This window comes from Mirounga leonina, unplaced genomic scaffold (assembly GCF_011800145.1).
Source record: "Mirounga leonina isolate KUSES-001 unplaced genomic scaffold, KU_Mleo_1.0 Mir_104, whole genome shotgun sequence".
In the NCBI taxonomy this organism is placed as follows: Eukaryota; Metazoa; Chordata; class Mammalia; order Carnivora; family Phocidae; genus Mirounga; species Mirounga leonina.
In genome coordinates, this window is record NW_023270231.1 from 20,983,092 (window position 1) to 20,997,202 (window position 14,111).

Below are 14,111 nucleotides of genomic sequence, written 5' to 3' on the forward strand. Positions count from 1 at the left end.
GTTCGTGCTCTCTCTCAGATAAACAAAATCTTAAAAAAAAAAGTAATTCAACTCAAACATGGGAATGGAAACTTTTTAAATACCATTTTTATTTAATGAGATAAGGTATTTAATTCAAAAAATCCTTTAAGACACACTGATGTTATCATTTCTAATTTTTACTAAAATTCTTGACTATTGTATTTTCTTAAACCCCAAATTATTTTGATTCTTGAATCTGAGTTACTAGGCCTTTACACGGTACAGCTGACACTTGAACAATACGGGTTTGAATTGCATGGGTCCACTTATATGCAGATTTTTTTTCAGTAAGTACAGTACAAAACTGTAAATTTCTTCTTCCTTATGGTTTTAATAACATTTTCTTTTCTCTAGCTTTATTGTGAGAATACAGTATATAATACATGTCACGTGCAAAATAGGAGTTAATCAACTATTTTATTGGTAAGGGTCCTAGTCAACAGAAGACTATTAGCAGTTAAGTTTTGGGGAGTCAAAAGTTATACACACTTTTTATTACAAGGAAGGTCAGGACCCCTAACCCCCATATTGTTTGAGGGTCAACCGTAGCTCTAAAAGATAGGTTACACTGACTAGATAAAGAATCTGAAGCACATGTCCACTTGTATTATATACATTCTTTAAAAAAAAAAAAATCCAGTATTTTTTTTACCTTCTCTTCTTATACTAACATTTTTGCATAAACATGAAAAATCTGCTCTAGGCATAAACAATCATTTAGAAAGTAATCTCCCTCCAAATTCCTACCATTATCTTGGATGATACAAATTTCCTCATGGACAACTCATCTCAAGCTCTAGCCTCAGTTCCTTGTATTCCTTGTCCTATCCATTCCCACTTCTCAGCCCAATTCCCAAAGCAACATTCTAGACCTTGCTATCACTGTAACTATTCCAGCAATTTGGTCGGAAACAAAACGTCATGACCATAATCTTCTACTGCATTCTTCTAATTACTCACACTGTACCACCACTCTACATCAATCTTTGTATTCCTTTCTCTGCATTAACACCCTGCTGCTTTTTTTTCTGCCCCAAACAATATGGCCCACCACTTTAATCAACCTCTTAGCAATATCCAAAATCCCTTTGCCCCATTGTTCTCTGAACATAGCTCCCTAGCAAAACTTCAACCCAGCATGCCCAGTTCTATACCCACCTTGCGGAGTACTGAAAACAAATCACAAGACTACACACAACTTATAAAAAAAGAAAATTCTTAACAGAAAAGATCCACAATTTGCCCAAGCTTCCACGGCAAGTAAATGGCAAAGATGGGATGCTAACCCAAGGAATGTGGCTCCAGAACTCATGCTATTAACTTTTACTCTATGCCCTTCAGTACCCTATCATAACTTAACCATACTGCACTAACAATTTCCTTTCATCTTCTTGAAAATAGGGACCAAATCCACATTGTTCACTACATAATGCCTGGCATCAAGTAAGCACCCACTTATTTAATGAAATCACATCAGCAATAAAAGCTTTTTCTCCATACAACTGAAATTAAACATAACTAAAACAAAAGTTTATTTTCTTAATAGCAAGGGAAGTTTAAAATTCATGTGCATACACACACAAAATTTTATCCAGAACCCCAAAGTATGTAAAGTTGCTATGATAGAAGGCTGTCTGTGCAAAATAGATCAAACAGGATCTGCCTGTTTTGATCATGTTTCTATACCTAAATTATAGCTTCTTAAAAGCCAAGTCATCCATGCTTTCTCCACAGAAATCTATGACCAAGACTTTAACAAAGATAATGTTCAATAGAACTTCTATTCCCCCTGATTCCTCATATACTTCTTCATATTTAATCAAACAGCTTGATCATTTCTGCCACTGACATGTCTCTTCAATCTTTTCTTTGTAGTCCCTCTACTATGGCTTAGGACCTTATTGCTACGATCTCAAGTAATTTGACAGCCCATCCTATGGTTTAACCTATCCTGCCAAGTAAGTCTTCTTGAATACTATTTTCAAATGATTTGCATAATATTCCTTAGCCTTGCTCAAAAATGTTTTATGGCTAACAGTTGTCTAGAACAAACAGTGTTTCAGTCCATTTTCTACAGTGACCTGGGGGGGTGGGGGGGGTCCTTATTTCATGGAGCTCAAGGAAAATTATAGGGAGCTGAGTACAAGGGTTGTTTTCATTCTTATTCCAATTCTAGCAGAGTACAGTGAATTTGTGGGTATAACTGCTTTTGAATACATGAAACAATGACCTACAGGATAAAAATCACTTTGGCTCAAGATTTAAGAACCCACAAATCCCCCCATATACCTGCCATCTCTACTTCCTACTGTATCCCCATAAGAACTGTCTGCTCAATACAAACTAATTTATTTCCCAAGATATCCCTTATCTTTTCCAACTCTCTAATTTTGCTCAATCCTTTTCTTTATGTGGAACATACTCCCCACTCCTGTCTCTTTATAAAATCCTGTATTCCCTTACAAATATAGCTTTGCCTAAAAAAAAAATCTCTAAGTTCTAAAAACATTTAATACTAGAATTATTAGCAATTCATCGATTTTTTTGCCTTGTGACATAGTTTCTTTTATAATCTTAAATTTTGGGGGCACCTGGGTGGCTCAGTCGGTTGAGCATCCAACTCTTGATTTTTAGGTCAGGTCATGGGATCCAGCCAGAGTTGAGCCCCGTGTCAGGCTCTGCACTCAGCAGGGAGTCTGCTTAAGATTTTCCCCCCTCTCCTTCCGCCCCTCCCCCACTCATGCACGCTAATAAATCTTTAAAAATAATTATAATAATAATCTTAAATTTCCAAGTGTATCCTTTATAACTGACAAGCTTGTCTTATTTGTAAAGAGGAAAAAAAAACTTCAAAAGCAAAGACTTCTTTGTATTTGCCACAAAACTAAAAACACTGCTTTTAACATATGAAGTATTCAATAATTATTTAAGAATTTCTATCCCAGAAAGGTAGTGATCTGATTAAAGATCTGATTAAATGGAACAGCAAGAAGAAAGTAAAAATAACAGATCAGTTCTAGAAATAGGCTAGTTATTTCTGAAAGAGAAAATAAAATTTAATTCTAATCATCAGTGCATATTCAAGGGGTCCTCTACATAAAAATAAAAATAGTATTAAGTTCTGCCTACTACTCATATATGACAATTTTTAGAAATCAAGTATGTTTACTTAATTAAGTTTTAAATCTCAAAGACGATCAAAAGGAAATCTGTGCTAAAATATGTTATTAGCAATAATGAAAGACAGTCATTATAATTATAAAAAGGATATCAGCTTTAGCAAAGTCTCTTATCCCACACTGAGGTAATCCTGGTGTGTTCTGCATGTAGAAATCCAAGTAAAACCAATGGGCAAGTTCAATCTGAAAACACACTCGGATAGCATTGTCTCTTTCCTCGCTGGGAATATGCAAAATAAATCGGCTGTCAAAGACAAAAAACATGTTAAAATTACATTTACAAATGGTAATGATTTTAACCTACTTAACTGCTTTACCCCTGACCCACCAACATAAAAAAGGGACCAAGAGCAGAGCTGATCAAGGAAGCAAAATCTGGGGAAAATTACTACAGGAAGAGGAGTCTGGAAGGCAGCTATGCTCACCACTATGACACCAATGCTGCACAGGGAAGAGGAGGCTGGGAAAACAGTTTACCACAGGTATCTCCCCTATAATAAAATTTTTTTAAGAAGCCTTCTAAGAATATATACAAGTATATTCATTCATTCAAACAGGAAAGATGTTAGCTGCTTAATCTCCACATTTAGAGTATTACAAAGAGACATTAAAGAAATCAACTGTTCATTAATAGACTAGACTTCTCAAATAACCTCATCTGCAGAACCTGAGTTCAAAATAAAGTATATTCACTTTTTAAAATCCTAAATTGTCTTTTCCAAGTACATTTGAAGGGAGCTGGAGAAATAGTTTATATATATAGTATAAATGTACACTCTTTATTATTTGTATGTGATTGAGATAACAAACCCCTCTTTGTGCAACAAGTCCGAATTTAAAAATCTAAGTGAAGGGGATTTTCAGCACTCATTAAGCAACTACCAATTGCTTCTTCCACTGCATAGCCTATTTTGGTAATGACCTCAAGAGACAGACTGAACTACATAAAAGAAATCCATTGGTTTTTTGAGTTATTTTAAAAAAATTAAAAATTAGTATCACCCAGCTTGATCACTCACACTATTCACTAGCAAATGTTCTTGGTGGTTTCCAAGTTTCAAATCAACCTCAAAAACATGCTTTTAAGTTATAAAAATGTAACATTCCAATAGGGGAATGAATATGTAAATGGTAAGACAAATAGGTACAATAACCTACTTTCAGTATAGAAAAACTATGGGGAAAGGGAGCTTAAACAGCACATATACTAAGAATAAAATGTGTAACATGAAACTCTGATGGCATTAGCTAAGATACAAAAATCAAAACTCTTCTACATGGCATTCGAGATCCAGTCCCTGCTCACCTGCACAACCTCTAAGATTGCTCAATGAGTTCTTTATACCCAGTGATACCAAATTCTTGGAAATGTCCTAAACTATCGTCCATATACTATATATACTTCCTTTCCCTTGTCCATCTAGCAAATTCCTAATTTGTCCTTCATGACTAACACTACTCTCCTATGTAGATACACCAGCCTCCTCTGAACAGATTTACATACTCTCTCAGACTCCCACTCCTTTACAATCATGTGGCTTTTACTATTATTGTCCACAAACTCCTCCAAATTAGTTCATTGAGATAATGTACTCTATCTTTGTATATTTTTATTCCCATAGTCTAGCAAACTGTTTGACATATACATTGAAAGTGACACACTGATAGTCATAATTTATCTTTTAAATGCTTACATAGGTTCCTAGTCTGGTTAGATGAAACAAACACTCCACTCTCTCCCTCCCATAAAATGCAGCTATTAAAACCTTAACAAAATGCATAGAGCAGCTATCTGAGGACTGTGAAAAGTAAACAGTAGCAGGAAGACTGGGGAAGACAGTATTCGAAGTGAATTTACCATTTTTCCACCCTCCAGTGTTGCCTAGCTGGACTGGGGTTTGGAGGTGAGCACCAGCAGGGACAGAGAGCCCCAGAAACCTTCTAGTTTTGCCTCAAGGGTTGAGAGAGGAGTCTAAGCACATCTCCTAAGACTTGGAGAGAGTGGGGAAAATTCTTCCTTTCTTTTCTCCTTTCTCCCATGCCCCAGCCCCCAAGCAATACCATCATGGTTAGAGGTGGCTGCAACAGTGGCTTTAACAGAGACCCACAGAGGCTAAAACTCTAAGGGACAGGAAACTTCCTCTTGAATCGTAAGAACTGTGTGGTCCCAAGAGAGTAGGGCCAATCTCCACTGCTTTTATTCTTCTAACCTCCAGGTGCTCGGTCTCAGTGAACATGTGAAGTGTGTGCCAGAGTGGCTCTCTGGCTCTAGAACCCAAAAGGACAGACCTAAAGAGCCAATCAGTAGCAGGAAGATAGCAAAAGAGAAGCAGCTCAGGAAAATGGTCCTGGGAAATTATTTATGAGCTAAGGCTCAACCCCAAGCTACACAAGTTCGGATTAGACTACGAACAACACACCACGAACACTGTGAGCTGAACTCTGAGACAGACCAATGCCCAAGTCTCAGAATGGCCAGTGGGTGGTAAAACAGAACAGCAATACAAAAAAACTAACCTTCTTTTGTCTGATTTTATTTTACTTAACACATCTCTAAAATAAACTCTGGTATTTGTTTTCTCAGTTTGGGGCATTATTTCCATTATGGAATTCACTCTATTCCCACTCCCATTCTACACAGCCTTCTCATCTCTCCACCCACCCAACAAAATTCTATCAGTTTTGGTTAGGTTGTCCGCTTCAGCACCACTGACATTTTGAAGAAGGTACCTATGTTGAGAGGAGCTTTCCTGTGTACTGGATGATGTCCAGCAGCAACCCTAGCTTCTACCTATTAGATGTCAACAGCACTCCCCACCAAGGTGTAACAACAAAAAGATCTCCAGATATTACCAAATGTTCCCTGAGGGGAGCAAAAATCACTCCCACTGATAACCACAGAGTTAGATCAGCATTCAGTCTTTACATTACTCTGACTCTGTAAATGCAATTCACAACTAAGCTACATGGTAAGCTAGGATTACTTTTCCTTTCCTGAACAATCCTTCATTCTTCCCATAATTAATAGATGTCTTATCATTGCATTTACTTTGTGTTCTCTATCATACCTGTCACTAATTCAATGTTCCACTAGTTTCCTAAATTTTTTTCTCAGATATTAATTCAAACACACCATTTCATCTTGAAGAATATCCTTAAGCCTTCTGATCTGTTCCAATCTGAGGTAGTTGTCATCTACACCTGATACACACCTATCATCCTATGCTGTCCTTTCACCGGCATCCCATGGTTCCCTAGGCCTCTATCCTATTAGATTTCATGTTTCTTGTATCCTTTCTTTCTCCTCAATTTTCTTTCTTCTTTCCTTTGAAGTATATCCTCCCAAACCGCCTGGAGGAAAAATGCAAGGGAGAGAAATACGGATACATTCTGTATCTCAAAGTATCTTTATCCTCATATTTAACAATTAGGCTAGATAAAGAATTCTAGGTTGAAAATCATTTTCCTTCATAATTTTGAAGACAGTGCTGTCTCCTGCCAGCCTCCAATTTTGATACTGACTGAAGCCATTCGGATTCCTTTGGCGTATTTTTTTCAGTCTGGAAGATTTCAGGTTTTTCCTTCTGTCCCCAGTGTTCTGAAATTTTCCAGTTGTCTATTTTTTATCTACTGCACTGGCCATTCAATGGACCTTGCCTATTTGGAAACTCACATCCCTCAGTGTTAAAGGACCTCATGGACTGATCCTCATGATTCTTTACTCTCCTCTGGTATTTCCTACCTCTGATTCCTCCCCTCACCCCCACCTTCCGAGAAACATTCTCAACTTTATTTTGCAAACCATCTATTAAGATTTTTGGTTTTGCTCTCATATTTTTAATTTCCAAATGCTAGTTTTAATTGTTTAGATTATGCTTTTATAGATTATCCTGTTATTCAATGATTGTAAAACTCTACCTCTCTAAGGAGATCAATATGGGTTTTTTTTTTTTTAAGTTTTCTCTTCCTGCATAGTTTGATTCTTCCCAGTTCCTCTTTTTTCTTTTAGTTTTAAGCTCTACCTTTCATGTTAAGAGGCCTATTCAGATGTTCACATTAAGTGACAGACCACAAAGCTATTTAGGAAGGTTGTCAAACTATCGGCACCATTTATTAATTTTTTTTAAAGATTTTATTTATTTATTTGCCAGGGAGAGCGAGCGAGCGAGAGAGAGAGAGAGAGCAAGAGAGCACAGCTGGGGGAGCAGCAGGCAGAGGGAGAGGTAGAAGCGGACTCCCCGCTGAGCAGGGAGCCTGATGCAGGGCTGGATCCCAGGACCTTGGGATCATGACCTGAGCCAAAGGCAGATGCTTAATCTACTGAGCCACCCAGGCATCCCTATCAGGAACCATTTAAAGTAAGTTATCAGGCTGAGCCATTTAACTGAGGAACCATCAATGTCAGTATCTTTAGATCTATCCTCATGAGTTAGTCCGATCACCTAAAGATTCTTCCCATCTTGGACCTGGAGGGTAAAGGCCAAGCTCTGCCACGTTCTAGGAGCTGAGCAAGGGAAGAAGGCTGAGGGTTTTCAGTATGTTTACAGGATATATAAATTCAGTTCTGCCATTTTTCAATATGCTCTTATTCTAGAGTAGATTGACACTATTACACTAGTCTCTCATTTGGGTCTATTATGTCTGCTAAATTATATACAACATTCCCTTTTAGTTACCAAATTTTGTTGCTCATCCTTTCACTTCTTCCTTTCCCTGTGGCTTTATATATTCAAGTTTGTTTTAAACTTTACTCTTTTAGTGGAATCGATGTTTGCATACAACCTACTATATCTTTAACCAAAAATTTTCATTTCTAGTTAAGTTTCTAGACACTAACCACAACCTAAAATGTGGTAAGAAAGTACATAGGACAAAGAAATTCAATCTCATTCCCATCCAATCCAGAAAAGCCTCAAGTGAAGAAAGGTAAGCTGGAAATGGGAATAAGAAATAGGACTTTAAAAAAAGGAGAAACAGGGTGCCTGAGTGGCTCAGTCAGTTGAGCGGCTGCCTTCGGCTCAGGTCATGATCCTGGAGTCCCACATAGGGCGCCCTGCTCAGTGGGGAGCCTGCTTCTCCCTCCGCCTGCTGCTCCCCCTGCTTGTGTTCTCTCTCTTGCTCATTCTATCTCAGATAAATAAATAAAATCTAAAAAAAAAAAAAAGGAGAATCATGCCAGGGCACCCCCTGCATATAGCACCCCAGGAGTCCCCAGCCTACACCCACCTCAGCTCCAACCACCCTGCCAGGGAACCTGCTGCACAGAACGCCCTGAGACAGTCCCCCCCACACACACTTGTGCCCAGCCTCAGCTCCAGCCATCCAGCCAGGGCGCCTCTGCATGGGCCATCCCAGGCCAGCCCACTTTGCACCTATTTCAATTTCAGGAATCCTGCCAGCATACCTCCGTGCAGAGAACCTCAGACCACCCCACTCACTGCCTACTTCAGCTTCAGTGATCCTGCCAGAGTGCCTATGCATGAAGAACCCCAGGACTCCCTCTGCTTCCAGTCACTTCAGTTTTAGCTGTCCTGCCAGGGAACACTCTATGCAGAGAGCTCTGGGACCACCCTGGCCCATGCCCAATTCAGCTACAGACATCCCACCAGGGCAGTCCCAGCACAGAGTGCCCCAGGACCCCTAGCCCACGCTAGCCAAAGCTCCAGCCAGTGAACGTCACTGGGCACACACAGTCTACAAAGGGGACAACCATACACAAGACCATTCCCCTCAAGTTTAGAAGTAGCTGTTCTACCCAATTCATAGAAACACACACAGAAAGTCAAGCAAAATGAGGAGACAGGAATAAGCTCCAAACAAACAGACAAAACCTCACAGAAAGAGCTAAATGAAACGGAGATAACCAATCTACCTGACAAAGACTTCAAAGTAACAGTCATGCTCACCAGACTGGAAAGAGTGGAGGAACTCAGTAAAAATTTCAACAAAGAGAGAGAAAATATGAAAAAAAAAAAAAAAAATACAGTTGAGGAATATAATAACTGAAATGAAAAGTACACTAGAGGGAATCAACAGATTAGAAAATGCAGAAGCAGCATGCTGGAAAACACAATGGAAAGCACCCAAGCTCAACTGTTAAAAAAAAAAAAAAAAAGAGAGAGAGAAAGAGAATAGGTTATGGGATCTCTCGGATAACATCAAGTGAACAAAATTTGCATTATAGGAGTCCCACACCATGATTAAAATGTCAAAGATTAAAAATAAAAGAACTTGGGGCACCTGGGTGGCTCAGATGGTTAAGCGCCTGCCTTCGGCTCAGGTCATGATCCCAGGGTCCTGGGATCGAGCCCCACATCAGGCTCCTGACTCAGCGGGGAGTCTGCTTCTTCCTCTCCCTCTGCCTCTCCCACTGCTCATGCTCTCTCTCTCTCTGTATCTCTGTGTCTCAAATGAATAAATAAAATCTTTAAAAAATAAATAAATAAAAATAAAAGAACTTTAAAAGCAGAAAGAGCAAAACACTTATGTACAAGGGAAACCCCACAAGGCTATCAGCTAATTTTTCAGCAAAAACTCTGCAGGCCAGAAACAAGTGGCATGACGTATTCAAAATGCTGAAAGGAAAAAAAATCACAACCAAGAATGATCTCTCTGGCAAATTATCATTTAGAATTGAAGAAGAGATAAACAGTTACACAAAAATGAAAGGATTTCATCACCAAAACCAGCCTTAAAGAATGCTAGAGACTTCTTTAAGTGAAAAAGAAAAAGCCATAACTAGAAGAAAATTATGAAAGGAAAAAATTTCATGAGTAAAAGCAAACATACATAAGGTAGTAGAGCAATCACTTATAAAGCTAGTATGAAAGCTGAAAGACAAAAGTAGTCAAATCAATTATATCTACAATATTAGTTAGGGGGATTCACAAAACAAAAAGACAAAATATGGGGCGCCTGGGTGGCTCAGTCGTTAAGCGTCTGCCTTCGGCTCAGGTCATGATCCCAGGGTCCTGGGATCGAGCCCCACATCGGGCTCCCTGCTCCGCAGGAAGCCTGCTTCTCCCTCTCCCACTCCCCCTGCTTGTGTTCCTTCTCTCGCTGTGTCTCTCTCTGTCAAATAAATAAATAAAATCTTTAAAAAAAAAAAAAGACAAAATATGACAATGTATACATAAAACACGGAGGGGTGGTAAAAATGAAATTCTTTTAGAATGTGTTCAAACTTAAGTGACCAACTTAAGTTTGCTATTTATTTAGGATATTACATATGAATCCCATGGTAACTACAAACCAAAAACCTGTAATAGATACACAAAAAATAAGAACAAACAAAACCAAGTATAACACCAAATAAAGTCCTCAATACAAGGAAAGAGCAAGAGAAGAAGAAAAGAACAGAGAAGAACTACATAACAACTGGAAAGCAATTAACAAAATGGCAATAAATACACACCTATCAATAATTTTTTCAGTTTTTTTTTTTTTTAAAGATTTTATTTATTCATTCATGAGAGACAGAGAGAGAGAGAGAGGCAGAGGGAGAAGCAGGCTCCCAAGGAGCAGGGAGCCTGATGCGGGACTCGATCCCAGGACCCTGGGATCATGACCTGAGCCGAAGGCAGACGCTTAACCATCTGAGCCACCCAGGCGCCCCAGATTTTTTTATTTAAATTCAGTTAACATATAGTGTATTATTAATTTCAGAGGTAGAGTTCAGTGATTCATCAGTCTTATATAACACCCAGTGTTCATTACATCACAAGCCCTCCTTCATGTCCATCACCCAGTTACCCCATCCCCAACCCCCTCCCCTCCAGCAACCCTCAGTTTGTTTCCTATGATTGAGAATCTCTTATGGTTTATCTCCCTCTCTGATTTCACCTTGTTTTATTTTTCCCTCCCTTCCCCTATGATCCTGTTTTGTTTCTTAAATTCCCCATATGAATGAAATCATATGGTAATTGTCTTTCTCTGACTGACTTATTTCACTTAGCATAATACCCTCTAGTTCCATCCATGTCTTTGCAAATGGCAAGATTTCATTTTTTGATGGCTGAGTAGTATTCCATCGACAATTACTTTAAATGTAAATGGTCTAAATGCTCCAAAGGACACAGAGTGACAGAACAGACAAAAAACAAATCCCAGCAATAGGCTGCTTACAAAAGGCTCACTTGAGACCTAAAGACACATACAGACTGAAACTGATGGGATGGAAAAAGATATTCTATGCAGATGGAAGCGGGGGCGGGGGGAAAAACAGCAGGAATACTTGTATTAGACAAATACTTATATGAGATAAAACAGACCTCAAAACAAATACTGTAGCAAGAGACAAAGAGGGGGCATTACCTAATGATAAAAGGATCAATACAAAAAGGGGATGTAACAATTTTAATATCTATGTACCCAACACTGGAACACCTAAATAAAGCAAGTATTAACAACACAGAGGGAGAAATTGACAGTAATACAATAATACAACAATAGCAGGGAACCTGAACACCCCACTTAACATCAATTGATAGATCATCCAGGCAAAAAAAAAAAAAAAAATCAATAAGGAAATGGTGTCTGTGAATGACACATTAGACTGAATGGACTTAACAATATATACAGAACATTCCATCCTATAACAGAATATACATTCTTTTCAAGTACACGTGAAACACTCCCAGGATGGATCACACATTAGGCTACAAAACAAGTCTCAGTAAATTTAAGACTGAAATCATATCATGCATCTTTTCTGACCATAACAGTATAAAACTATAACTCAACTATAAGAAAATAACTAGAGGGGCACCTGCGTGGCTCAGTTGGTTAAGTGCTGATGTCAGCTCAGGTCATGATCTCAGGGTCCTGGGATGGAGCAGTGTCAGCCCTTCCTCTCCCTATGCCCCTCCCCCCAGCTCCTGCATACACTCGCTCTCAAGCTCTCTCTCAAATAAAATCTTTAAAAATAATTTTAAAATAAAAGGAAAAAAAGAAAGAAAAACTAGAAAAAACACAAACACATGGAGACTAAACACCATGCTACTAAACAACCAATGGGTCAAAGAAGAAATTAAAGAGGAAATTAAAAAATACACGGAGACCAATGACAATGAAAACACAACAGTCCAAAATCTTTGGGACGTAGCAAACGCAGTTGTAAGGGGAAATTTATAGCAACAGAGCCTGCCTCACGAAACAAGAAGCATCTCAAACAATCTAACATTATACCTAAAGGAACTACAAAAAGAACAAACCCAAAGTTAGTAGAAAAAAGGAAATAATAAAGATCAGAGCAGAAATAAGAAACTAAAAAAAAAAAAGAAAAGATCAATGAAACCAAGAGCTGGTTCTTTGTAAAGACAAACAAAACTGATAAACTTTTAGAGAGACTCAAAAGGAGAAAAGACAATAAAATCAGAAAAGAATGAGAAGAACCAACACCACAGATATACAAATGATTGTAAGAGGCTACTATAAAGAACTATATGCCAACAAATTGGACAATCTAGAAGAAAATGGATAAATTCCTAGAAATATACAATCTTCCAAAACTGAATCAGGAAGAAATAGAAAATCTGAGTAGACTGATTCCTAGTAACAACATTGAATCAGTAATCAAAAAACTCCCAACAAACAAAAGTCCAGGACCAGACTAATTCACAAGTGAATTCCACCAAACATTTAAAGAGTTAATACCTATTCTCCTCAAACTATTCCAAAAAATACAACAAAAAGGAAAACGTCCAAATACATTCTACAAGGCCAGCATTATCCTGATACCAAAACCAGACAAAGTACCAAAGAAGAATTCCAGCATCCTCGGATGGCATCCTGGGATTGAGTCCTACAATGGGCTCCCTGCTCAGCAGGGAGCCTGCTTCTCCCTCTGCCTGAAGCTCCCCCTGCTTGTGCATGTGCTCTCTCTCTGACAAACGAATAAAATCTTTAAAAAAAAAAAAAAGAAAGAAAAAGATATACCACCAAGCTATAATCATCAAAATAGTAAAGTAATAGCACAAAAATAAACACACAGATCAATGGAACAGAGAATCCAGAAATAAACCCACGTTTATATGGTCAATCTACAATAAATGGTGCTGGGAAAACTGGACACCTATATGCAAAAGAATGAAACTGGACCACTTTATAACACCACACACAAAAATAAACTCAATATAAAGATCTAAATGTAAAATATGAAACCATAAAACTGGAAGAAAACATAGGCAGTTTTTTTTTTAAGATTTTATTTATTCATTTGCGAGAGTGAGCGAGCATGCATGCACAAGCAGGGGGAACAGCAGGGAGAGGGAGAAACAAGCTTCCTGATGAGCAGGAAACCCGACTCAGGGCTCTATCCCAGGGCCCTGGGATCACGACCCACCGAAGGCAGCCACTCAATTGACTGAGCCACCCAAGCACCCCAGCACTAACTTCTCTGACACCAAACTTAGCAACATTTTACTGGGTATGTCTCTTCAGGCAAGAAAACAGAAGCAAAAAATAAGCCACTGGGACTACACCAAAATAAAAAGCTTCTGCACAGCAAAGGAAATCATCAACAAAACAACAAAACAACCTACTGAATATAAGAAGGTATTTGCAAATGATATATCCAATAGAGTTAATATCCAAACTATATAAAGAACTTACGCAACTCAACATCAAAAAACAAATAATCTGATTAAAAATGGCAGAGGACCTGAACAGACATTTTTCCAAAGACATACAGATGGCAGAGACACATGAAAAGATGCTCAACATCACTCATCATCAGGGAAATGCATATCAAAACCATAATGAGGGGTGTCTGGGTGGCTCAGTCGGTTAAGCGTCTGCCTTCGGCTTGGGTCATGATCCTGGGGTCCTGGGATACAGCCCCGCATCGAGATCCCTGCTCAGTGGAGAGCCTGCTTCTCCGTCTCCTTCTGCCTGCTGCTCTGCCTACTTGTG

General features: G+C 38.6%; 1 protein-coding gene across 1 annotated transcript in view; it reads right to left on the reverse strand.

Annotated features, from left to right (window-relative positions):
- The window catches only part of DCP2 (decapping mRNA 2), a 57,180-nt gene that overhangs the window by 34,778 nt on the left and 8,291 nt on the right, over positions 1 to 14,111 (reverse strand). The window contains exon 2 of the mRNA XM_035015399.1: positions 3,293 to 3,444. Within this exon, the coding sequence (XP_034871290.1) occupies positions 3,293 to 3,444 (152 nt within the window). The remainder of the gene's footprint in view (positions 1 to 3,292; positions 3,445 to 14,111) is intronic.